The following is a 27,217-nucleotide window of genomic DNA, read 5'->3' as shown; positions in this document are numbered from 1 at the left end:
CACTTTCCAAAATACACAGCAGAAGATGAGCAATGGTTTTGAATTAAGGCCGGGCAGGCAGGTAAAAGGTCAGCAAGTGATGTGAGCTCTTCCAGCTGGGCATTTCCAGCTGAGCAACATGGACATTGCTCCACAGATCTCCACAGTATAACGGAATTGCTTCTGAAGAAAAAAACCTGGCAGCCCTACTTGAAACAGCCTCTCTGAAACACACATCTCTTCCCATTTGTGCCACAGATAATCTCCTTCTTGTTGAACCAGGTTTTTAAACATTTATGATGTTTGGAGAGACAGGCAAGCCTTGTGAAGCAACATTCCACCCTGCGCTGCCTTGAATGTTCATTTATTTATTTCTTGGGCTCTTTCAACAGCTTCCCTTTTGTGTTCAGGGTTGTTCAATATTTTTGTTGCAAAAATGAATGTTTGTCTGCCGAGACGCATTCTAAGCAGAACATCACATTCAGATGCAATGAGCCTCAGTGGCAAAGGCCTCACAAAGATGCAAGCCCTTGAAATGTTTCACCCCTTGATAAAGCATCTTGGAAACAAGACTTCATTCGGATTTTAAAAACAAATATTCTGTGTGTTTGCTGCCAGTGCTAATTCCGTTTGTGCCTTCAAAGTGCAGCCATATTGAGTTCAGTGATGCTTACTTCCAAGTGGGTACATATCCTTCAACATTTCTCTGATGAAAATAGGAATGTCCTATTGAATCATCACCATCAGCATCATCATTTTATTATTTATACCCTGCCCATTTGACTTGGTTGCCCTATCCACTCTGGGCGGCTTTCAACATATATTAAAACAAAATTAATCATTAATTTTTAAAAACAAGTTCCCTATACAGGGCTGCCTTCAGATGTCTTCTAAAGGTTGTAATTTACTTATCTCCTTGGCTGGGGGGGGGGGGGCGGTGTCACATAACTCCATACCCTCCAACATTTTTCTGATGAAAATAGGAATGTCCTAAGGGAAAGCGGGACATTCGGGATTAAATCAGAAACTGGGATGGCTTCTGTAAATCCAGGACTGTCCCTGGAAAATAGGGACACTTGGAAGGTCTGTGAGTAAGTATACTATACACATGCTTCCCTGAGAGTAAGTCTCATTGAACTCAATAGGGCTGTGTTTCTAAGTAGACATGTATAGGATTGCACTGTTAAAAATGTCTCTGCACATCATGGTTACGATTCTTCAAAAATGTAGCTACTCTTTTTTTTTAAGCCATCAAATAAAAACTAAAAATAAATAAATCCAAGCATTTGCTTGTTAAGCTGCGAATGATAACATAAAGTCTTGGACTTTATGGTTTTTTGGGCGGGGCACCGCCTTGTCCTCCAACTCACAGAGCAACCAAATGTAGGTGGCCCTGAAGTAGGGTACTAACGTCTTTTCATTGCACCCCTTCCAAAAATAGTGCAGGTCCTGGTTTCCCAGCTCTAAAATAGGAGAGAAACATTGGTATACCTGGGGAGGTTCACACATCTTTCCCTATTCCAGCTCCCTGATTTCAGCAGCTTCCTTTGATTGGGATTAAGGGAAAGATCCATTTAAAAAGAAATGGGGGAAGGGACCAAGAAAAGCTGGACTCCTGAATACATATACTGTAAGTTGTCTAAGTTGGACCTGTGTACATTTTTCAAAGTAAGGGTGTGTGCAATCTTATGCCCCAACAACACTGTCTGGGGACTCAACGCTAGGAGACCACCAGGAATCACTCACTGCTGGAGCAACTCTGCTGGCTAGCAATAAGTAGCATGGGGGATTTCAAGAGCAGAGTGAGACCCCTCAGATCCCACTCACAAACACTCTGGCAATTATCATGTTAAAGTTCCCATCCTTGGCGACCCCTCCAAACGACCACTATTCTCTGCCACACCAGCTACACAGCCAGGATGAAGCAAGTGATTCCTACCAACTGGAGCCAATAATGGAACACCTACAGCAGAACATCAGCCCCAGAGAACCATCATTGAGATGATGACAATTTCATACACAAATCACTTCCTGTGAAACACCCTGAAGCAAAAACAAAAACCTAAATAATAAACCATATATATTCATTCATTCATAGGTCAATACAGATAATATCTTCTTTTTTAAAAAAATCTTCACTGATAGTTAAAAGGTAAAGGACCCCTGGAAGTTTAAGTCCAGTCAAAGGTGACTATGGGGTTGCGGTGCTCATCTCACTTTTCAGGCCGAGGGAGCCAGTGTTTATCCACAGACAGCTTTCCGGGTCATGTGGCCAGCAGGACTAAACCACTTCTGGTGCAATGGAACACTGTGACGGAAACCAGAGTGCATGGAAATGCTGTTTACCTTCCTGCCGCAGCAGTACCTATTTATCTACTTGCACTGACGTGCTTTCAAACTGCTAGGTTGGCAGGAGCTGGGACAGAGCAACAGGAGCTCACTCCATTGTGGGGATTTGAACCGCCAACCCTCTGACTGGCAAGCCCAAGAGGCTTAGTGGTTTAGAGATAAGGCTCGTTGGAAGGGATGGTCTTCAATAGGGACTGAAGAGACCATGGAGATGGCACCTGCCTGATATATCATGAGAGGGAGTTCCGGAGGGTGGGTGCTGTCACATTCAAGGCCCAGTTCCTACATTACACGGAAAGGGTTTTCCTGATGAGATGGGATCTGCAGGAGTACAGTGATCGGCTGGGTATGTAAAGGGTGAGATCATCTGAGATGACAGGACAGGTGGCTGCTCTCTCTGCCTTGAAGGTCAGGCACCCTTACAGCACATATAAAGATAGTAGGTCATGCAGCCTTAAAGCCAAGAAGCGAGGGACTCTGCTGAATAGTTTTCTTTCTTCTTTTTGTAAAAGGGACACTTAGCAAAAGAGAGACCCAGAACAAACAGGATGAGCAGAACAGAATTTTTCTTAAAATAAACATTTCAATGCAATAGACATTGGCACATTGTAGCTGATAGACACATCCAAAGAAGATTTCTTAAAACAACCCCCCTCCAAGTCACTCCAACTTAGCTGATTTTACTAAGCAACCACTTACATAAAAAGTATGGTTATATTAGCTGCAGGCTGCAGTTCAGCCAGGGAGAGACAGAGAGAGAATTAGTTGGCTGTGGGGAAAACTGCTTGACAGTTCCATTCTTTGATGCTGAATATCATCATATACCACAAAATAATTTCACTTAGAAGATTGAGGCCTAAGGGGGAAATCTTGATAAATTAAGGGGAAAGACTATAAAGCTGATACAACAGAAAGGACACTGTGAGTGTGTGTGTGTGTGTGTGACTTGGGGCAATTATGCTGTCGAGGGGAAACTCCTGCACGGTTCTAAAAGCAGACTTCTGCCTCAGGACATCAGCAAGCTGGAGATCACAAAATGAGAACAACTGTCAGATTCTGGAAGAGATGTCATTGGACTGGCAACATATTAAAAAGCCACAGAGCCAATGTCTAGCTCTGAAGCACATCAAAGCACTCCGTTTAGATGCCTGCTCAATGGTCACATGAAGGACACACTGAGAGAAAAAGAGAGAGAAAGAGAGAGAGACTAGTATAATACATGTATGTTTGTGGACTGCTCCAGGGACTCCATGGGGGGCTGTAAGGCAGGGTATAAATAATTCTAATAAATAAGCAAATTTATTCACTGTGAGGGAATAGATCCTGAAGAATAAAACTCAGAAGATGGATTATACCATCTAATGCTCAAGTAGAACATGATATGGATAACAGAGATTAATCTAAAAAGGTTATTGAAGATTCTTGTTTAGTGTGGAAGTTGGACAGCTTCAGAATCCTTCCAACTATGAGACTTCCGGTCTCCTGCGAACGTGGAGGCTCGGCGGGCACCTTGAAGCGCCCCCCCCCAACCTGAAAGGAAGCCTTTTCGAGGCTTCGGAAGGGAGCGGGGGAGAAGCGCGGTGCTGCGAGCGGATCGCTGCTCTCACTGAGCGAAGCCGCGTTGCCGTTGCTGGAGAGCGCTGACTTATTCCTGGGACATTCGGACTCAAAAACTAACCGTGAGTAGAAGAATCGGATAAAAGAGCAAGATTTGGATTAATTTGGAACTTTGGCGAAAAAGCGGAAGAGTTTAAAGCTTTTTAAAAATGTCTGAATTGGCTACCGCGGTGGAAGCGTAAACAGGAAGTCCGCTTCACTGCACTGTATAAAGAACAAAGCAAAGAGATTTGGAGCTAAACGTGGGAGCTGAATTGAAATAAGTGTTTCTTTCTGACCTGAAAACTTTGGAGGGATCTACCCTTAAGAGAGTTAAGGGAAAGACTTTTGATTCTACTGGACTGTTTAAATTGAAGGATTAAATGAGTGATCTGTCACTCAGCTGTCAAAGCTGTCAAAGCTGTTAAAGCTGTTTGCTGGCTGCTAAAGAGATACATAGTGGCCAATTTTACTGGGAAAGGATTGGAAAGGACTGGAAAGTTATATTGTGTCTTTAACTTTTGACTCTTTTTTACTCAGTATCTTTCCCCAGTTGTTTCCAAAAGACAGTAACTTGCTAGGCGGTAACAGTGTCCATCTAGAGGGACTCTCTGCAATTGCAGGAAAGGAAAGGAATTTTCCATTTATAAACAGGAATATCAGACGTGGGAAAGGAATTTGACCTTCACTCTGTTATGGCTGATGGTCATAAGGACCAGTCAACTTTGAGATCAGGGAAACCTTGGACACATAGAAGGCAATCATCTGCTGGTTTGCCCGCCTCGGCAATACAACCTAAGTCTGGTGGAATGTCTGAGGAATTTTTAGCCAGTGCTCTGACTAAGATTAATGAATCAATACAGCAGCTAAGTACAAAAGTGGGGGAAACGAATAGGAAGGTGGAAGAGACCAATCAGAAAGTGGACATTGCAAACAGGAAAATTGACTTAAACACAGAAACATTAGGTAATTTGGAGAAAAAAGTAAACAGCAATACGGAATCTATTCAGAAATTGTTGCAAGACTCAAAGTCTATACAGGAAAAAACGGCTGCTGTAGAATTTAAATTGGGGCAATTGGAAACTGAAAAAGTACCAGACTTACAGAAAGAGATTGCAGAACATAAGTTAACGTTATCTATGATTGACTTGAAAGACAAACAAACGAATCTTAGAATCAGAGCTGTTCCTGAGTTGGAGAAAGGTACCTTGATAGACTTTTTGACACAAGAATTTTTGGACTTTTGGAAATCGGAATTGAAACAAGAGGATTTTAAGATTGTGAGGGCTTTTCGATTGGGGAAAGGAGGAAGAAAGATTAAAATAAGGGACTGTTTGATTACTCTTCGATCCAAAGAAGAAAGGGACAAAATTTTGGGTTTACACTACGAAAAACCCTTGACAATTATACAATCAAAAGTGGACAAAAAGATTGAGGAAACAGTAAGTGAACTGAAAGGACAGATCAAGGAGGTCTCAAAAAGAGTGGATGAAGGATTAAAAAAGACTAAACAGGAAATGAAAGAAATGAAGCGGGAAGAAGAAAAAATGAGAAATGAGATAGCAGATTTAAATAAAATGCAGGAAGAAATAAAAGATTCTATTGCAATGAATGAACTAAAACAGAGAGAAGTTAATCTAAGATTGAGGCAAATTCCGGAAGTACAAAATGAAAATATAAAAGAAAAACTAATAAAGGAAATAGCGCAGTGGATGGAGTTGGCGGAAGAAGATGTGGCGAAGACAATACAAAATGTATACAGAATGAAAATTAAATCAAATAGGGTAAAGAAATTCCCAGGGGACTGTTTAGTTACGTTTAAAGATAGAGAGATGAGAAACCTGATTTTGCAAAGGAATAGAGAGAAGAGATTATATATCGATGGAAACTACATAATTATATTTAAAGATATCCCAATAAGGCTGCTGAAACGAAGAGAACCTTACAAACCATTGGTGCAACTGCTTAAGAAAAATAGGATTGACTTTCGATGGGAATTTCCAGAAGGTGTCTCATTCTTTTATAAAGGAGTTAAGAGAAGATTGACAAGCCCCGAGGAAATAGGAAAGTTCACAAGAAGATATAAAGAGCTTCAACAGGGAGAGGAGGAGACTAAAGGAGCAGAAGGAGGACTAAGACTGAGGGAGGAACCAGAATTGGGAGAAGAAGAAGAACAGAACGGAGGAAAATTTGAGGAAGACGAAGAAGAGGAAGAAGGAGAAGAGACAGAAAGGATATAGGTTAAAATTCAAATTTGATCAGTGGTAAGGAAAATGACGCTAAAATTATGGAATTGGAACATTAATGGAATGAACGATAAGAAAAAACGGAATGGAATTGAACGTATTCTAAAAAAGAAGAACTTGGACATCATATGCCTTCAAGAAACACATGTGGCCAAGAAACACAGGAAAATTCTCATCAATAAGAGGTTAGGGAATGAATTTATATCTTCGGATAAAGAGAAAAAAAGAGGTGTAGTACTTTACATTAAAAATAAAATTGAATCCCACCAATTATTTAAGGATGAGGAAGGAAGAATAATAGCGGTTCGTATTAAATGGCAAGGTGAAATTTTGATAATAGTCGGGATTTACGCACCAAATGGAAACAAAACAGAATTTTTTAGATTATTGGAAGAGAAGCTATTCGAACACATGGACCAGAAAATCATAATAATGGGAGACATGAACGGGGTGGTTTCAACTGAAATGGACAGACTAAGAAAAACGAAGAACAAAGAAGGAAAGTTACCTAAGACATTCTTTATGATGACCAAGAATTGTAACTTAATAGATATTTGGAGACTTAGGCACCCTCTGGAGAAACAATTCACATATCACTCAGAACCAAACCAATCAATGTCAAGAATAGATCAAATATGGATATCAAATGAATTGACACCAAGAATTCAAAAAATTGAAATCCAGGCCAAAGTCATTTCTGATCATAACCCAATAGAAATGGAGATGAAGGGAGCTGAAGAACGAACTTTCAGATGGAGGTTGAACGATAACTTATGGGATGATCAAAAGTTCGTTGAAAAAATACGGAAGAAACTATTTGAATATTTTTTGGATAATTTAGATAAAGGGGTGAAAATAAGTGTGGTATGGGATGCAAGTAAGGCAGTAATGAGGGGCCTTTTTATTCAGCAAAGTGTGTGGAAAAGAAAAAACAAAGAAAAAAGGACAAAGGAGATTTTGAGACAGATTATGGACAATGAACAAAAATTGATTAAAAAACCGAATAATGAAAGGATAATGCAGGAAATAAAGTCCCTCCAAACTCAATTTGCTATGTTAATAAATAAAGAGGTTGAGTGGAATATCAAAAGGTTAAGACAGAAAAATTTTGAATTCGCCAATAAGTCAGGAAAATGGCTTGCTTGGCAAGTTAAAAGGAGGAACGAACAAAATACAATCAGCAAAATACAAATAAACGGAGAAGAAACAACTGACCCGAAAAGAATTAGAAAAGGATTCGTAGACTTCTATGAGCAACTATATAGGAATAAAGAAAGGAACAATAAAAAAAAAATAGAAAGATATTTAAAAGAAAAGATGGTGAGGAAGATTTCAATAGATCAAAAGGGAACAGCTAAATGCCCCAATATGTAGAGAAGAGGTAGAAGAAGTGATAAAAGAATTGAAAAGAGGGAAAGCACCGGGCCCAGATGGGTTTACATCGAGTTACTATAAAGAAATGAAAGACACATTGATGACTCCGTTAATTGACGTGATGAATAACATCCTAAAGGAAAGAGATATCCCAGGCACATGGAAGGAGGCATTTATCACAATAATTCCAAAGCAAGACTCGGATCTAACCCAAGTTAAGAATTACAGACCCATCTCTTTACTAAATACGGATTATAAGATTTTCGCCGGAATCCTAGCCAAAAGACTAAAAAAGATACTAACAAAAATTATACACGAAGACCAAGCGGGTTTTTTACCGGGCAGGCAAATAAGAAATAACACAAGAAGTATAGTTAATTTAATTGAATATCTTTCTGATAGATGTGATAAACCAGCCAGCCTAATCTTCGTAGATGCGGAGAAAGCCTTCGATAATGTAGTCTGGGATTTCATGTTGAAAAATTTGGAAATCATGGAGGTGGGCCAAGAGTTTTTAAATGGCATAAAGGCAATTTATACAGAACAGAAAGCGAGACTGATAATTAATAATGTCATTACTGAAGATATAAAAATATCCAAAGGAACAAGACAGGGATGTCCGCTTTCGCCGTTGCTCTTTATTGTGGTTTTGGAAGTCTTACTAAGTGCAATAAGACAAAATAAACAAATTAAAGGGGTAACATTAGGTTCAAATGAGTACAAAGTTAAAGCCTACGCAGATGATGTGGTCTTAACAGTGGAAGAACCTATAGAGAGTTTAAGGGAGATTTTGGAAGAGATGGAGAAATTTGGGATGTTAGCAGGATTTAAATTGAATAAGAGTAAGACAAAAATGATTGTTAAAAACTTAGATCAGGATAAGATTGAATTAATACAGCAACGAACTGAAATTGAGGTTGTTAAAAAGGTTAAATATCTGGGACTCTGGCTTACCAACAAAAACATCGATTTATACCAAAATAACTATACCCCGGTTTGGAATGGAATTAAAAAAGATCTGGAGGTCTGGGCCAGGATGAAATTATCATTCTGGGGAAGAATATCCATGGTCAAAATGATGGTGCTCCCAAAGCTGTTATTTTTGTTCCAAACGATACCCATATTAAAAGGTACAAAAAACTTTAAAGAATGGCAAAAGGTGATCTCTAGATATGTCTGGGAAGGAAAGAAGCCCAGAATTAAGTTTAAGTTATTAACAGATGTAACAGAAAGAGGGGGTTTCGCCCTACCAGACATGAGACTGTATTACGAAGCAGCATGTCTGTGTTGGATAAAAGAATGGGTAAAGTTGGAGAACAAAGAATTACTAGATCTGGAAGGGCATAATAACAGATTTGGGTGGCACGCGTATTTATGGAGGGATAAAAAGAGAGTGCATAAGGAATTTTGTAGCCACATTTTTAAAGGTCCACTAATAGAGGTTTGGGACAGATATAAAAATATATTAGAACCGAAAACTCCACATTGGCTATCCCCGTTGGAGATAATAAGTGTAAAGAAAGTTAATATGAGAGAAAAGTGGGGAAAGTATGAAGAAATGGTTATTAATGAAGGAGGGAAGTGGAAAGTAAAATCATACGATCAGGTTAAAGTATTTACATATGACTGGCTGCACTATTTTCAGATAAATGAAATGTTTAAAAAAGAGGTGAAGGAAAGGGGTTACGAGGAAAAGGAATCGGCATTCCAAAAAGAGATAATAAACAACGAATATAAAAACCTGTCAAAAATGTATAAAATATTGTTAGAGTGGAATACGAAGGATGAGGAAGTAAAATCAGTGATGGTACAATGGGCAAGGGATTTCGGCTATAATATTCAATTGGAGGATTGGGAAAAGTTATGGAGAGTGAACATAAAATTTACGGCATGCACGTTACTGAGGGAAAATGTGATGAAGATGCTCTACAGGTGGTATATGACACCTGTAAAACTGGCTAAGATGTACAAGACAGATAACAAATGCTGGAAATGTAAACAAAAGGAAGGGACCTTCTATCATCAGTGGTGGGAGTGTAAAAAAGTTAAAAGCTTCTGGGACGAAATTTATAACGAAATGAAAAAGATGTTAAGTTATACTTTTGTAAAAAAGCCAGAAGCCTTTCTATTAGGTATTGTGGGAAAGGACATCAGAAGAAAGGACTGCAAACTCTTCCAGTATGCGGTAACGGCAGCCAGAATTGTGATAGCTCAGAAGTGGAAGCAGGAAGAAATCCCTACGGTAGCAGAGTGGAGAGTAAAACTGACAGAATACGCCGAGTTGGATAAATTAACAGGGAAAATCAGATATATTAAGGATCAAAAGTTTATTGAGGACTGGGGGAAATTTGCGGGTTATCTGGAGAATAAATGCTTTGTAAATACAACGCTAGTGGGATTTAAAGAGGCACTGTAAAGAACTAATAAGTATTGTTTAATAGAAATAATGTATGAAGGGAGGAACGAATGGCAATATGAAATATGGAATGTGTTTTAAAGATATAAATACGAATGAATGTCAAAGACGCTGAAGGAAGTTCAAAATGTATGAGATGTATTGAAATATGGATATAATGTATAAATAATGGGAAATCAATAAAATTTTAAAATGCAAAAAAAAAAAAAAAAAAGGGGAAATTTTCAAAGACATACCAAAACACCTTCTTGATTTAAGAAAGGACTTTGGAGACCTGGTGGACTTGTTGAGAAAAAACAAAATTCTCTTTAGGTGGGAATTTCCCCAAGGTTTATCCTTTAGCTTCAAAGGAAGAAAGACCAAGATCAGATCAGTGGAGGAAAAGAACAAGTTTCTGAGTGCATACGAAGAAGATTTACTGAAAGGATTGGGAAAAGACATTGTGATACCGGACAAGAGTCTGCAAGAAAAAGGGAAACCAACGCCACCGACAGATATAGACAATCTTCTTGGGGCTGTTGGAGGAGAAGGAGAGTAGATACAAAATGACACTACAAATTTTAAGCTGGAATATTAATGGCCTAAATTCGTCGGCAAAAAGGGGGAGAGTATTTCATACATTGAAAAAAGAACATTTGGACTTGATTTGTTTACAAGAGACTCATGTGACAAGGCTACATCAGAAAATCCTGATAAATAAAAGATTGGGAGAGGAATTTATTTCATCGGACAATGTAAAAAAAAGAGGGGTAGTACTTTATGCGAAGGAAAGCCTGTCACCAAAATTTATATTTAAAGATGACCAAGGACGATATATAGCAATTGAAATTCAATTCCAAGGACAGAAATTTTTGATAATAGGCGTATACGCACCAAATGAGGGAAAATCAGAATTCTTCAAGAAACTGCATGAAACTCTCCTGGACTATTTGGATTACAACATTATTTTGATGGGAGATATGAATGGAGTAGTGTCTACAAATATGGACAAAGCCCAAAGACAAATAGTGACAAAAGATGGAAGACTGCCAAGGACATTTTTTGAAATGACTGACAATATGGATCTTGTAGATATTTGGCGAATAAAGAACCCCTTGGAAAGAGAAGGAACCTTCTTCTCTGAAGCAAACATGACATGGACAAGAATAGACCAAATCTGGACAACTAGAGGACTGGCCCCTAAAATTAAAAAAGCGGTGATTTGCCCGAAAATTTGCTCTGACCATAATCCAGTAAAGATTGAAATGATATCAACGCCAATTGGGGCCTTTAGATGGAGGATGAATGACTCCTTATTTAGGAATGAGGAAATTATTAAAAAGGCTCAGAAGAATTTGAGAGACTATTTTGAGATAAATTTGAATACTATGACAGAAAAAAGAGTGATTTGGGATGCCAGCAAAGCGGTCATGAGAGGATTTTTGATACAACAAAATGCAATTAGGAAAAGATATCAAAATGAGAAGAGAGAAAAAATCTTGGAAAAAATTAAAGATGGAGAAAAAAGACTGAGAGCGAAACCGAACTCACAGGAGATTTTAAAAGAGATAAAGCTATATCAAGTACAATATATGAAATTGATGAATCAGGAGATAGAATGGAAGATCAAACAGATGAAACAAAAGACTTTTGAATCGGCAAATAAATGTGGGAAGTTATTGGCCTGGCAAATGAAAAAAAGACAAAAGCTGAATACGATTACGAACTTGGTTGTAGAAGGGAAGAATATACAGAATCCTGGAGAGATTCGGAAGTGCTTTCAGAAGTACTTTAAACAGTTATATACGCAGGAGACTCAGAAAGAACTAGACATTGACCGATTTCTGGAAAATAATGGATTACAAAAAATATCTCAAGATAGTAAATCAATATTGAACTCTACAATATCTGACCAAGAAGTGGAAGGAGCCATTCAGAATATGAAATTGGGCAAATCTCCAGGGCCGGATGGACTAACTGCAAAGTACTATAAAACTCTGAAAGAATGGCTACTGCAACCGTTGAAAGAACTTTGCAATGAAATACTATGGGGAGGAAAAGCACCCGAGTCGTGGAAAGAAGCATATATTACACTTATACCAAAAACCGAAGGGGAGAAGACACAGATGAAGAACTACCGTCCCATATCCCTACTAAATGTGGATTACAAAATTTTTGCCGAAATTATGGCTAAAAGATTAAAAAATGTATTGGTAAAAGAGATTCATAAAGACCAGGCGGGCTTTCTCCCTGGGAGACATTTGTCAGACAATACTAGGAACATCATTGATATTTTGGAAAAATTGCAAGTTAATATCAATACTAAAGCTGTTTTAATATTTGTAGATGCAGAGAAAGCGTTTGACAATATTTCTTGGAGTTTTATGAAGAAAAACTTGCAGGGGATGGGGGTAGGTCAAAGTTTCGAAAATGGTATAAGTGCAATTTATTCGGAACAAAAAGCTAAGCTTATTGTGAACAATGTAGTTACAGAAGAATTTAAGATAGAGAAAGGAACAAGACAGGGTTGCCCAATCTCCCCATTGCTTTTTATATCGGTCCTCGAGGTTTTGCTCAATATGATTAGAAAAGACCAATTGGTTAAAGGTATACAACTCGGAGCTAAACAGTACAAATTGAAAGCTTTTGCCGATGATTTAGTTTTGACATTACAGGAGCCAGAAGCTAGTACAAAAAGAGTGTTACAATCAATCCAAGAATTTGGTCAAGTAGCAGGTTTTAAATTAAACAAGATGAAAACCAAGGTATTAGAGAAAAATCTTACAGAGATAGAGAAGGAGAGGTTTCAGAAAGAGACAGGATTAACAATTGTTAATAAAGTGAAATATTTAGGGGTAAATATGACTGCCAAAAATGTGAATCTGTTTAAAGATAATTATGAAAAATGTTGGTCAGAGGTGAAGAAGGATTTAGAAATATGGTCAAAATTGAAGTTATCATTGTTAGGCCGAATTGCAGCGATAAAGATGAATGTATTGCCTAGAATGTTGTTTTTGTTTCAAACATTACAAATTGTGGACAAAATGGACTGTTTCAAGAGGTGGCAAAGAGACATTTCCAAATTTATCTGGCAGGGCAAAAAACCTAGAATAAAATTTAAGATATTAACAGATGCGAAGGAAAGAGGGGGATTTGCCCTGCCAGATCTTAAACTTTACTATGAATCAGCCGCTTTTTGCTGCCTGAAAGATTGGCTACTTCTTGAAAATGTGGACATTTTGGATCTAGAAGGTTTTGATAATGTCTTTGGATGGCATGCATATCTATGGTATGACAAAGTTAAAGCGCATAAGGCCTTTAAGAATCATATTGTCAGGAAAGCATTGTTTAATGTTTGGGTGAGATATAAGGATTTGTTGGAAAGTAAAACACCAAGGTGGCTGTCACCAATGGAGGCAAAGGCATTGAAAAAAACTAATATGGAGATAAACTGGCCAAAATATTGTGAAATTTTAGAACAAGTTGGTGACAAACTAAAATTGCAGAGCTTCGACAAATTAAAAACTAAAGTTCGAGATTGGCTGCATTATTATCAAATAAGGGAGGTTTTTAATTTAGACAAAAAGATTGGTTTCCAGGAGGAAAAATCTAAACTGGAAACGGAATTGTTAGAGCCTAAAACTAAAAATCTGTCAAGAATGTATAATTTGCTGTTGAAATGGAATACACAGGATGAAATAGTCAAATCTGCTATGATTAAATGGGCGCAAGATGTTGGGCATAACATTATGTTTGCTGACTGGGAACGGTTATGGACCACAGGTATGAAATTTACGGCCTGTAACGCCTTAAGAGAAAATATAATGAAAATGATTTACAGGTGGTACTTAACCCCAGTCAAGCTAGCAAAAATTTATCATCTGCCTGATAATAAATGTTGGAAATGTAAAGAAAATGAAGGTACTTTCTTCCACCTTTGGTGGACGTGCCCAAAGATCAAGGCCTTCTGGGAAATGATATATAATGAATTAAAAAAGGTATTGAAATATACTTTCTTGAAGAAACCAGAGGCCTTCCTCTTGGGCATGGTCGGTCAATTGGTGCGAAGGGAAGACAGGAATTTTTTTATGTATGCGACAGCAGCAGCAAGAATACTCATTGGGAAATACTGGAAGACATAAGAATTGCCTACCCGAGAAGAATGGCAGAGAAAAGTGATAGACTATATGGAACTGGCTGAGATGACCGGCAGAATTCGAGATCAAGAAGAAGGGTCGATGGAAGAAGATTGGAAAAAATTTAAAACATATCTTCAGAAATACTGTAATATAAAAGAATGTTAGAAAAGGTTGGAGAAGAATATTAGACCGTATTGGCAGACAGAGTATAATGGAATAAGTAAATATGAAGTGTAAAATAAAAGATAGAGGAGAATTAAATATTTTTGAATGTTAAAATAAGCAAATGAAAAGAAGGTTAGAAGGATTTGCTGGAGATATGATTTGAATTAGAATACAAAGAGAAGTGAGAGGAAGTCACGGAAATAAGTAAATGGGAAAACGGTTTTAATGGTTTAAGTTGAATTTTTCTTTTGTTATTCTTTACTGTGATTTTCTGTCTTGTGTATTTTTCTTTGTATTGTGTGTTTTTCTTGTAGGATGTACGTGATTTGTTTTTCTTTTTTTACTTTTTTCTTTTTCTGTAATCTTAAAATTTGAATAAATGTTTTTTAAAAAATTAAAAAAAAAAAGAATCCTTCCAACTATGTAGCCTTGAGCCCGCAGAAGTATCTGGCATGGTCACACTGTCCATTACGTTAAGTGTGGGGATACACAGCGGTACCTTGGTTGTTGAGCTTAATCCTTTCCAGGAGTCCGTTTGACTCCCGGAACTGCTCGAAAACCAAGGCGCGGCTTCCGATTGGCTGCAGGAGCTCCCTACACTCAATCGGAAGCTGCGGAAGCACCATCAGACGTTTGGCTTCCAAAGAACGTTCGAAAACTGGAACACTTACTTCCGGGTTTTCAGTGTTCGGGAGCCAAAACGTACGAGTACCAAGGCATTCAAGAACCAAGGTACAACTGTATGGACTAGGGAGCAGACATTAGCTCAATGTTGGAGAACATAGTTTGTCTCTCATCCCTTGTTACTTTCCTTGGGTCCCCTCCCCCCGTTTACTCCCTGACTCTCTGTTCCCTCCTCCATTTCCTCCTCCATGCTCACTCACACATTCCCACTCCTTTCTCCATTCCAGCTCATCTCAGTCTCTCTTCTTCATTCTTCTTCCTTCTTCCTAGCTTCCAACTCATCCATACTCTCTGCTGCTGCTGTCCTTTTTGATCCCACTTCTCTTCCCATATGTCAGTTGACCTGCTCCTGTTTCCCCTTCTCTTTCTCAGTGTCTGGGACCCACGCCAAAGGCATCTCCTGACCCCACCTGTATCCTCCACCAGGCTGAATCATCAGTACCTTCTTCCCACTTCATCCCTTTCTGTCACCTTCCAGCTGGATCACCCCAACGTCTCCTCACACATGATTTTATAGCAACATCAACTCTTGAAAGAAACTTAAGTTCAGAATGGCAACTGGAGCCCTTGAGCAACAAATCTCTCACTCTGAAGATGCTAAGCGTGATAAACCTTGACATTGGAAGCGTGATAAACCTTGAGAGGGAAGCATGATAAACCTTGACATTGTTCTGTTCCCTAAAGCTCTCAACACTTTCTATCCCAATCCCTCCAAGTCCCATTTATCCTGAGGTTTAGAAGTGATTATCGGCAGCTTTCCTGCTTCTGCACAGAGTCCTCCTCCTCAGCAATAGTCCTTGGCTGAGTCATTGTCACTTCTGTGACATAAAAGTTGAATAAAAGGAATTAAGAGATCAAAGCTTCTTGCAACAACAGATGCAGCAGCACCCACTTAAAATTTACTTACTTTTACCCAACTTCTAATAATTACTTTTTAATTAAAGATTTTCTTGTGCAACAAACAAACAAAATAAAACAAAACTTTAAAAGTACATATAGAGTGTTTCCACTTTCCATTCATAGAATGTTTTTCACAGTTTGTTTGCTTTCAGCATGAGACACTGTAGTCAGTTGGGGGGGAAAGAGAGGGGGGGATAATGATATTTCATTCTATTGCATAGTGTTTGTGCAGGGTTTTTGTATCAGCATCACGTGGGTAGGTCCTTTATTTAAATATTTATTTATTTTTCTGGGCATTGTAAGAGATTGGAGGGTCCAGAGTTTGGTTGGTTGCATTCAGTTGGTTGCAGTGTAGTTTGGTTGTATGTGTGTGGGGTGAGTGTGTGCTGAGTCAGGTTAGCCATATTGATTTGTATGCTGTTGGTGGGCGGGATAAGTCATAGTCTTCTTGTGCTGTATATATAATGAAGGGGATCCACACCAGGGTGAAGGCATCCTCCATTGCTTGCCCCCATGCTAGTGAACCAACCATTTTTTTACCCAACTTTTGAGTCAACAGAGGCTTCCAAACTGGCTATTTATCTATAGCCAGTGGCAGGTGGTGGAGAAAACAGATCCTAATGTGCAATAAACAAGATACCTTTAAGTATTGTATTGCTTTAGAAGTTTTACTGTCAATCCACAAAGTCCCTCAAATTGGGCAGGACTGAGAGTTTCGCAAGGTTTTACTGAGGTTGTGTTAGAATCAAGCATTAACTGCATGCTGCGCCGCACAATGCCCATTCAATACCAGTTAAACAAAAAGGGGGAAAAGTCTTCAATTGCCTACCTTTCATTTTTGAACATGAAATAGCTCTGCTTGGTCTCTAAGTGCCTATTTGTTTCTCAAGGAGACTTCAGGGCCTTTATTGACAGCTTTTGCAGAAGGAGATAAGCATTTCAGTTTACAGCACTTTTTGAAACTTCTTCATTCTGTCTCCATTGATTTTTTAAAAATAATAATAATTCATGTTTTGAACAGCCAGGGCAGTCATTTTTGTTTGTTATTTTTGTAATTATTTAAGACAGCTGTTCTTTCTTTCTTTCTTATAAGATGGCAATCATTTATCCCATCAGTGTTCATGAGATTACAAACATATTCAAAATGCAACCCAATACGAACTGGGTGTTTCAAGTGGAGTGTTTTGCTTCAAATGTGGGTAAATGGTACATCCAGGACCAACGTCTCCAGATGCAGCCTGCAGAAAACGGTGCACAAGTGTGAACAGTAGGCGACAATCTTATAGTGATAATGGAGGGAAATATAACTAAACCATGTAGCTAAACAACTTAAAGGTCATCAAAACTGATCTGCTAATCAGACATTTAAATCAATGGAAATTCCAATTACGTTGGCAAGGATCTACTAGAAGGACACACAATGAATTCAGATAATGAGGAGATGTGTATGAACAAACATAAAACGAAGAGGCTTAGTGAAAAAGCCTATGCTTTGCATGGATAATTCCCATGTTCAATCCCTGGAATTTCCAGCTGAAAAGAGCTCAATTAGCTGGGCTAGCAAAGACCTCTTTGCAGTACACTCCCTGCCAATAAGTCTAGACAGGGCTGTCTGATTAGTGGTCTAATTCAGTATATGGCAGTTTCTTACGGTCTTACATAATTTCAACAATTGATCTGGTGAAGGGATGGTGAGGTGACCTCTGGTGAACTCCAATCTCCATTTTGATTTTTGAGCCCCCAGTAGCCTACATAATGGGGGCAAAACACAGTATGTATCTTGCCTAATAGCTGTTGAAAGTCATATCCTCCATCAATTGGCCTAGTCTCGCCAGTGCGCGGCTGCTTTCTACAAAGGGAGAGGCCTAACCATGTCAGTGTTGGGCACTCCTGCATACACACATCTCTTTTCAGCATGGCATTCATGACCTTGCATTGCCTTTCCCCAACTCTCCCTACAATAAAGCTGTGGCCAAAGTTTAGCCTTTCCCATCTTGGCCAGCTGTTCTCTGGTTGTTGTCATTCATTTATCCATGCCATTTCATCCAAGAAGCTCAAGGTGGTGTACAATGGTCTCCGCTCCTCATTTTATTCTCAGAAAAACCCTATGCGGTAGGTTAGGCTGAGAGGCAGTGCGTGGTCCAAGGTGACTGACCCAAGATCACCCAGTGAGCTGAGTGGAGATTCGGACCCCAATCTCCCAGTCTGGCTCTCTCACCTTTACATCACACTGGCTCTCTAATGGGATTGAGTAAGCTGAGTGACTTGCTTGCAAATTCGGTTGCCTTAAGGAGTCACAGAAGCCTTCAGGGAAGAACTAAAGAAATAGCTCTGAGGGATGATGGGGAAAGCACAGAGCTGCACACCACAATGTGGAGGATGGAGATATCTCCTTCCCAACCAGCATATGTTACAAACCCATTAGGAAGCAGGCTTCTCCTTAACGACCTTGGAATCTTCTGATAACAGACAGTTCCTACATATATTGATGCCAGAGATTGAACCCCTGAATGCAAGGCAGATGCTCTGTCACTGAGCAATATCCTTTCCCCAATTCATGCCTTAAGCATGGGTCACCAACATGATGCCTGTGAGCACACGTGTGCTATAATAGGTCTCCCTTGACACCCACAGGCTCCCATCTGAACTAGTATGAAAGAAGCTTTCCTTAAATGGAAATGTTTTTTAAGCCTAATTATGCTATGGGGGGACGCGGGTGGCGCTGTGGGTTAAACCACACAGCCTAGGGCTTGCCGATCAGAAGGTCGGTGGTTCGAATCCCTGCAACGGGGTGAGCTCCCGTTGCTTGGTCCCTGCTCCTGCCAACCTAGCAGTTCGAAAGCACGTCAAAGTGCAAATAGATAAATAGGTACCACTCTAACGGGAAGGTAAATGCTGTGTCCATGCGCTGCTCTGGTTCGCCAGAAGTGGCTTCGTCATGCTGGCCACATGACCCGGAAGCTGTACGCCAGCTCCCTCGGCCAATAAAGCGAGATGAGCGCCGCAACCCCAGAGTCATCCGCGACTGGACCCAATGGTCAGGAGTCCCTTTACCTTTATGCTATGGGGAGGGGAGGTTGCAGCTCGAAAGCAGAGAGCTGAGGCACAGAGGTGGTGTCCACAACAGTTTCTATGGTTTGCAAATGTGCTCATGGGTTGGCTATCCTTGGTCTTAAGGATATAGGCAGGAATTCCCCCCCCACCCCATCCTAGCAGCCAGGTATTGCACCAGCAAGCTGCTCCGCTTACTACTGCAGAGTTTGCCTGTTACCATAGCTGAGCCATCAGAATCACGACTTTGCACTTCTCTCCTTGCTCCCTACTCCCTAGTGGTGGTCCAGAATTGCAGAACAGGTCCATGCGAGGAGCTACTGCTCTGATATGCTGTCCTGTGTGCTCTTCCATCACATTGTGACTCGTCAGAGCAATCTGAATGCGAGAGCTGACCTAGAGGCATCTCATTCAACAGAGGCAAACTTTTAAACGTTCTCTGCTGTTCAAAACACTTAAAAAAAGAAGAAGCCTAAATGAAGATAGTGTCTTGATGGTTTTCGTCCTAATGAAGGATTTTGGAAAGCTTGAAGTCTAATGAGAAAAAAAGGGAATGGGGGGGGAGAGACTTCTCAGGAGAAGCAGTAAATGAAATACCTCGCTGAAATAGGTATAGTCATTGTTGCTTGTTGAAACATGCAGCATAAAAATCAATACACAGAGAAAAGAACAAAACACTGAGGGTGTTTGCTAGAGGTTTGCTTTGTCCTTGTGCATTAACATTTGTGGACACATCATGTGAGAGGACATGGTGGGACAACCTTTTTCCCTTGGGGAAATCTGTCAGGGACCGTGTGCTGACACTGGGCAGGGCTGAATCCAGTGGTAGGCGGGGCCAGAGCAAAAACAAGGCAGGACCACCTCTTTTGTTTTCTGCAACCCTGCTTTCTTCCAGTCCCTCTTTCTACTGCCGGCTTTCCACTCTCATCTGGTGCTTCTTCCTTCCCACTCAACAGGCTGCTTGCAAAAGACTTTTTGAAATTAGACCACAGGTTGCTCATCTGTTTTACAGTGGAACCAGAAGTTCTGGGACTAAGAAGGGGAAGAAATTAGAAGTAATATGCTTGTTGGGCTAGAAAGACAACAACAAGGAACACCATACATCCAGGAACTCTGGGACGTGAAGTAGACAGTGACTTGAGGTTGAATCCAAAGTTAGTTCTTGATTAATTTCAGTGGGTTTGCTCTGAGTTTGGCTGGTGGACTAATGGAAACTGTGTGAGCTCCAGCCTCAGAGCCTCTTCAAGCACTGAAAGGAAGAGGGATAAGATGTGAAGCATCAACCCTTGTACCTGACCAGCAGTATTATGCTCCTAGATTGCCAGGGTGCCATTGATAGGTGCTGGTGGGGTGGCTGGCAAAGTCATTTAAATAATGTAGCCCAGAGAGAAAAGAAATCCTGACAACACATTGCTGAGGAACACAAAAACAGTATCGAATTCGAAAAAGGAACAGAGAAGTATATTCTTTTCTCGTTGAGGTCTTGTACATAGCAGGGAGACATTCAACCAAACCTACAGAGGAAATGCTCCCTCAGAATCACACTGCCAATAGTGTCACATGATACCTCAACAAATATCATTCCACTCTGCCTTGTTGCTTAAACAACCCCCCCACCCCCAACTTGGTTAACTGACATATTGATAGCAGAACTAACTGTTAAGTTACAAGCAGCACGATTCCTGCTGTTGCACTTCCAACAGAAATTAGATGGCAGTAGCTACCAACTATCTTTCCCACAATTCCGCAGGGTGATACGATATTGAGGGCATTGTGGGGGGATTTTAATGGTGGCTAGACCCAGTCTCCCAGTTGCCCAGGACAGGCATCAGCAGTGGGCCTTGGGAGGTGCCCCAAGATGACAATTATATAAATACTGGGAACCTGGGATTCTACCTGTGCCTGTTTTATGTGTACTTCAAGCTCCAGTTCAAGTCATTGACTCCAGCTCTTGTCACTGGCCTGAGGGACTCAGGTTTGGAGATTATGCATTCCAGGTCTAGATTCAGGTCTGGCCACTCTGCGCTTTGATCTGTAACCTCAGTCAGTCTTGTAACTCCTTTCTTTACAATGCGACTCCACTCTAGCCCTGGTTTTGCAATGAGCATCTCACCCTTGGAACTACTGCCAACACACATCTGGGTATCCTGGGTTGTGTTTAGCAGCTGTATTTGGATGTAAACCAACTGAATTTAAGAACAGAAGAAGACCTCCCTACCTTTTTTTCTTGATAGATGAAGACCAATTGTTGTTCCACAACTCTTTGCATTTTGAGGCTTGCTCAGACTTCTGAATTCCAGTCTGATTGGGAGCCGTTCTGTTAACATAAAAGGGAAAATCAGTCTTTGAAAGAATAAAAATGGTCTTGGCAGCAGCTGCACAATGGATGGCTGTGAAGCAAAGATAAGCAGCAGCAGTTCCAGCTTGTGAGGGGAGAAAACTCAGGATGGCAAAGTCTGTTTCACTCTCGTTCTATGGTTTCTGTCCAGAAGTGGGCTGCTCTGAGTTGCCACCAGAAGCATATTTTATTATAAAGGGGTGAGTTTTGCTTGCATTGTTCAGTGTGTTATGTTGATTTTGATGTAAATCAGAAATGTGATATCTATCTATCATCTATCTATCTATCTATCTATCTATCTATCTATCTATCATCTATCTAACCACACACAGCTTCAACATAATTGCATTTCAAAAAGGCACGTCTATATTAACAATAAACATTAATGGCTTTTACAAAGACCCAAGATGCTCATTTCAAATATGAATGTGCATTTCAAATAGCATCATTATAGCTGTATTTGTTACCTTTATACCCAGCCTTTCTTCCATGATTGAACTCAAGGCCACCTTTTGTTTGTATCATGTTGAGACTTTGTGCTGCTTCACTTCTGCAGTGTTACTGCTGTGTGTGCTCTTAAGACAGGGGTGGGGAACTTTCAGCCCTTCAGGGGCCAGGGATGATGGGAGTTGTAGTCCAACAACATTCAGAGGACCAAAGGCTTCCACCCACTGCTTTAAACCTACTTTCTAGGCCTTGACGTCAGGCAACCACCTCAATATGGCAAGAAATGCTCCACACAGCGAATTTAATTTGCCTGCATTCTCTTCAGATATTAGGGCTGTGCACCAGATTCAGCCACAACCCAAAGCATGCAGTCCAAAATATCTGAAGGCCACCAAGTTGGCAAATGTTCTCCTAGACATCCCCACCCCTGGCCCTACTCCCCTTTTACTCTAAATCACCTCTGTTCATCTTATTCCCCTGAATAAGTTCATGGTTCTGTCAGGTGGGTGGAGATTTCAGGATCAGAATTCCTCTTCCCCTTCAACCTTGGTTCTGCCTTCAGAAGGAGACCGCTGTTCATTCCCCTGGCAATGATGTCTCCAAATACATAGCCTTCATCTTCACAGTAGGAATGAATGACAGGCACACAACAATACAAGAGAAAATAAAGTGCCGCACTAAAAATAAAAGTGGTATTGAAAACTGGCTCCGAGATACACACACAACCATAAAAATCAAACACTGAGTTTATCTCTGAATGTATCTCTATTAAATAGCTTTAATGGGACAGTGCAAGCAGACCAAGTCAACATGCTAGAATGCAATTGCTTATGAACAGCACGAGTTCACAGCTATCCCAGCATGAGGTTGTGCAAGAATTGCAAATGTGTTATGCTGTCATGAGAAACAGGTGTGCCCGCTCAAATATTTTGGAGGAGAGTGTAAAGCAGAAAAGGGACTGAAGCAAAGAAGCTCCATCTTCCACAGCCAACAGGCCTCAGAGTGTCCTAAGAGTGGTGACAGGCTTTAAATAAAATCCATCATTACTTATAGAAGAAAAGCAAACAGCCCAGTGTCACTCAGCTCAGTTCTGCTCCAATCTCCAGGCCACCTATCATTTTGCTCTTGCTCTTCGGGTTTTTAAGATCCAGGAGCCATTCCTGACATTTTGTGCTTGGGAAACACACAACATGGATCTCGCTTTCAGTTTCCTTCTGAGTGCATGGGAGTGCAAATGACTGCCACCTCTAGAGGGGAAAATGAAAGCTAATAACATGAAAAACGAGCTCTGTGTGCTGCAGTTCCTTTGCGGTAGCCAATGATTCCCAAAAGCTGGGTAATATTATATTTCCTGGTCCAATGCTTTCTTACCCAATCACAATATAATCTCCAGCTTTCAAAGGTTGGGTGACTTTGACCTTCTCTGCATATTAGCATTCCCTTCTTTCTTAGCCTTGACTCTCACACTGCCTAAAACTCATTACTTCTAGTCGTCTTAGCTTCTGGATTTCAAGTGGGAAGTCAAAAACTGTGCCAGCTCACAATACATGCTCTTTATATTTGCACTCTTTCCCCTCTCCTTTCAAAAAACTATTGGAAAGAGCTGATAGATTCCCTGATTGCTGGCTACAATTCTCCTTCTGGACTCTACACTTGTCTCAAGTGCCTGGCACTATCTTGGCACACGGGCAGCTGGATCTTGGCATACGGACTGGATAGACACCCACATAGTTACCCCAGCTATGATCCTTCTTCCCCAAATCCAGGATTCACTTGCTATTACAGCCGGGGGGGGGGAGTGTGTTGTTTAGCCTGAGGGACACATTCCCTTCATGTGTAACAATCCTGGGGCCACATGGCAATGGAGGGCAGGCCCAGAGGGGAAATGGGTGGAAGAATGGAAGCTATCATACCTTTGTATGTAGGCTAGTTTCTACACATACAGCTCTCTATCACCCATCCCAGACAAACAAGGGGCATTAACTACAGTTCAAGGACTCATTCCAGCCATGGGAAAACACTCAAGGTGGGTGCAAAGTAGAGCCAACGAGGGGTGTGGTCTGGGAAGAGGCCTGGGGGCCAGGTAGAAAGAACTGGAGGGCTTCATTTGGCCACTGGCCTGAGGCTCCCTACTCCCATATTACAGTTTGGACACTCCCCAAAGTGACAAAATATGTACAAATTTTGAAAATACCCTACCATGTTCTTCTATTTCTAACACTGCTATTCATTCTTCATTCTCTCCCATTTTTATTAAGTCAGCTACTCCATGACCATTATAAACCAGTTGTTGTTCCCCAATAGGATACATGCTTTTAACTTCTTAAGTATTCTGCCACTAATTTTGTCGAATTAGATAATGAGACTGCATTGCTGTTTTAGGGTTCGTGACACTTTGATTAATAAGGTAATATGCAATCTAAATGCTTGGTGAAATGGACTGTAAAATCTTAAACGGCAGAAGTAACAAATTGTCTTCTGACATTAATCACGGCAACTGTGTAAGAGGTTGTCTGACACTCTCTTCCCACTCCCCCCCCTTCCCCCAATGGAATTGTCACTAATGTTTTAGGCCAATGAAAGGTTACTGAAGCCAGACATCACCGGCAGGCATCTCCTTCCCACGCCCCGTGGCTGGCTCAAGACATTTTGCTGTCTGATGTAAAAATCAATATGGATCTCCTAGGAATGTAGGAAGCTTCTCAATATTGAGTCAGACCATTGAATTGAACCTAGGACTTTTGCATGCAAAGAATATGCCCTATCATTGAACTCCACTCCTTCCACCACAGGCCATGTATAGAAGCCAACTGCATTGGCAGTTGAATCTTTCTTTGACATTGGCAATGGGGGAACATCTGAGGATGGCAGGCTAGTAGGCCTAGTGACACATTCAGATCTGCCTTCCAACATGTTGCTCCTACACAACCCACCCAGCAACTACTGCCTGTGGCGGTTGCCTCATTCTTCCTAATAGTAGGGACGGCCCCAAGCAAGATCAAACCTTCAAACTAGTTAAGCCACTGGAATGGGAATTAATAAGTACATTTAGCATTCTGAATTCCAGTTTCTGCAGCAAATCCAGAAAAATCCCAGGACATTTTAAACAAAGCCAAGCTGGTTTGGGTCAGCAGAAAGTGCTTCCCCACTCCTCCCCACAAGGCAAATAACATTCATTTGGCACCTAAGGCAGAAAATCCCACAAGTATCTCTCCACATTCCCAGTCAGTCAAAATACAGTCACTACAATCAATTAAGTAACTAACAGTTTTGCTGCCAATTCATGGCACTCAAAATCAGTGCCTGAGGCAGCTGTCTGATTCTGCCTAATGGCAGGGCTGGTCCTGTCAGTCCCATAAACTTGACAGCGTGGCATATTTGCCATAAGCAAAGGCTCCTGTGCATTAACCAAAGTTCAAGGATTCATTCCAGCCATGGGAAAAGAAGAGAATGACCCTTGGAAAATGCTGTGGTGAGGATCATCAACAAGTCACTCTCCTCTAAGGCAGGGGTGGCCAACTAATAGCATGTGCCCAAAAGTCTGGGAAACAGCAATGCTATCAGGGCCACACTCTGAAACAGAAGTCGAGGGCCCCACACAACAGAAGCAGGAAGGCCCCTCAAATGCAACAGCGGCAGGGCTGGATGACCACATTTCAAAGGAAAGTAATTATCCCCTAAAAGAGAGAGCCTTTGTAAGGCCATTAACTCAAGAATCTAAAATTACTGAACTATGCCATTGCTTGGTAATAAGGTGATGTCCACAGAGACTATAAAGCGAAGCAAGGAAGCCTCAGGGCTGTGATCTCCCTCCTCTTCAAGCACCAAGCTTATTTTCTTCTATAACTCAGGTGCAGAAAGATTACATGAGCAAGCTCAGTGAAAAGAGAGCCTAATCAAATCAGAACTCTGCCTGGAGGGGCAAGAACACTACTGAATGCCGAATTCAATTGATAGCTACTCTGGGTTCAGCAGCTGGCGAGGATGGGATGACGGCCTCTTCCCCAGAACCCCTCACTCATCCGCACAGAGCCTGCTCATGGTGGGTAAAGCAAACTCTGCATAAGGGAACTTTGTCATTTCTAAAAATGAGACATCATACTGCATGTACTGCAACAGAGGACTCATTCACATTTCTGTTTGTCTTGAGATTTCATGTAATCAATTCTTTTTTTAAAAAAGCTTTCAACATAGAATACAATAAAAGTCAAACTAATCTAAATAAAAATAAGACAACAGGACAATAAAACAATACAAACCCCTATATCAAGGTTGCATCTTAACTCTTATTCCACACAAAGGAGGGTGAGCCCTCCCAGCTCTCACCTGCTGCTTGCCCTGGGAAAACCCTCAGAAAAACTGATTGACATTTGTTCCAAATGCTTCAGCTTACAGACGCTTCAGGTTACAGACTCCGCTAACCCAGAAATAGTACCTTGGGTTAAGAACTTTGCTTCAGGATGAGGACAGAAATTGTGCTCCGGCGGCGCGGCAGCCCCATTAGCTCAGGTTAAGAACAGTTTCAGGTTAAGAACGGACCTCCAGAATGAATTAAGTTCTTAACCCGAAGTACCACTGTATACAGTGGGTTTTCCCTCTCAAGAAAAAGGATGACCTCTCAAGCCTGTGCTTAGGAATCATGGGACAAGTGTGGATGAGCCCTAAGCTCTGCTCTGAAATAAACCCACACCTGCCCATGCTCTGGTCTCCTTCTGTGGTTCGCAGGGGCCTTCTGGCCAGCCAGGAGCCAAAGCATGGATCTGCTGACTAAGAGTCAGGACCATGGATAGCTCACTGTGCATTCAAGATCAGGCCAGGCTACAGGCCTCACAGATTTGCTTGATGTGTCAGACGCCAACTGCAAATCTATGTGGTCCTGCTCAGCAAGGGGGGTGCCTCCAGCTCTGCTGGACTGGGCGAATTGCTTGGGCTTAAAGGGGTCACACCTTATTCCAACGGTATGTGCTCCAGAAAAGCTGAGGTGCCTTTTGTCCTCCGATCCAGGGAGTACTTTCTGAACATGCAAGAGACAGGGTGGAAGATGTGGCCTATGCAACTAGATTAGGGGAAACAGGAGCAGAAAGGTAGCAGCTGTGGCATGGGAGCCTTAAGATCATGCAGAGAAACATACAGGGTTGCGCTGGAATGGAATTTGGCACAAAGAAGCCAATCCCAAAGCTCACCCACAACACAGCCTGAGGTGGAACACTGACTTGAGATAATCGATCACATTTACAAACTTAATTTCCATAATGGGGTCCACAGATTCTTCAAGAGTATTTCTGCGTTTGGAAGACAAGCATGGTCCCTGCTAAGTTCCACCTCTCCTGCGCTTGTCAGGGGTGTAGAGATGTCATTCAGGAAGAAAAGAGGAGTGGGGATTATTTTCTGCCCCTTTAGCAGAAGAGATGTATGACTGACAGAAGAGATGTATGACTGGCAGCAAGTGAAGCTGAACATACCCCCCGTCCACACCATATATTTTAAGTGCTATGATACCACTTTATACAATCATGGTTCCTGTCCACAAAGAATTCTGGGAGCTGCAGATTGT

At 41.0% G+C, this 27,217-nt stretch overlaps 1 protein-coding gene across 2 annotated transcripts in view; it reads right to left on the bottom strand.

Moving 5' to 3' along the window:
* Positions 1–27,217, bottom strand: part of ST8SIA6 (ST8 alpha-N-acetyl-neuraminide alpha-2,8-sialyltransferase 6) — a 56,052-nt gene that overhangs the window by 20,797 nt on the left and 8,038 nt on the right. For both annotated transcript variants that reach the window (XM_080974508.1, XM_080974507.1), the window contains exon 3: positions 21,097–21,195. In XM_080974508.1, coding sequence (XP_080830634.1) covers positions 21,097–21,195 — 99 coding nt within the window. The remainder of the gene's footprint in view (positions 1–21,096; positions 21,196–27,217) is intronic.

The sequence above is a fragment of the Podarcis pityusensis genome (assembly GCF_964106645.2).
Source record: "Podarcis pityusensis genome assembly, chromosome: 12".
NCBI lineage: Eukaryota > Metazoa > Chordata > Lepidosauria > Squamata > Lacertidae > Podarcis > Podarcis pityusensis.
This window is presented reverse-complemented; position numbering and strand designations above follow the sequence as displayed.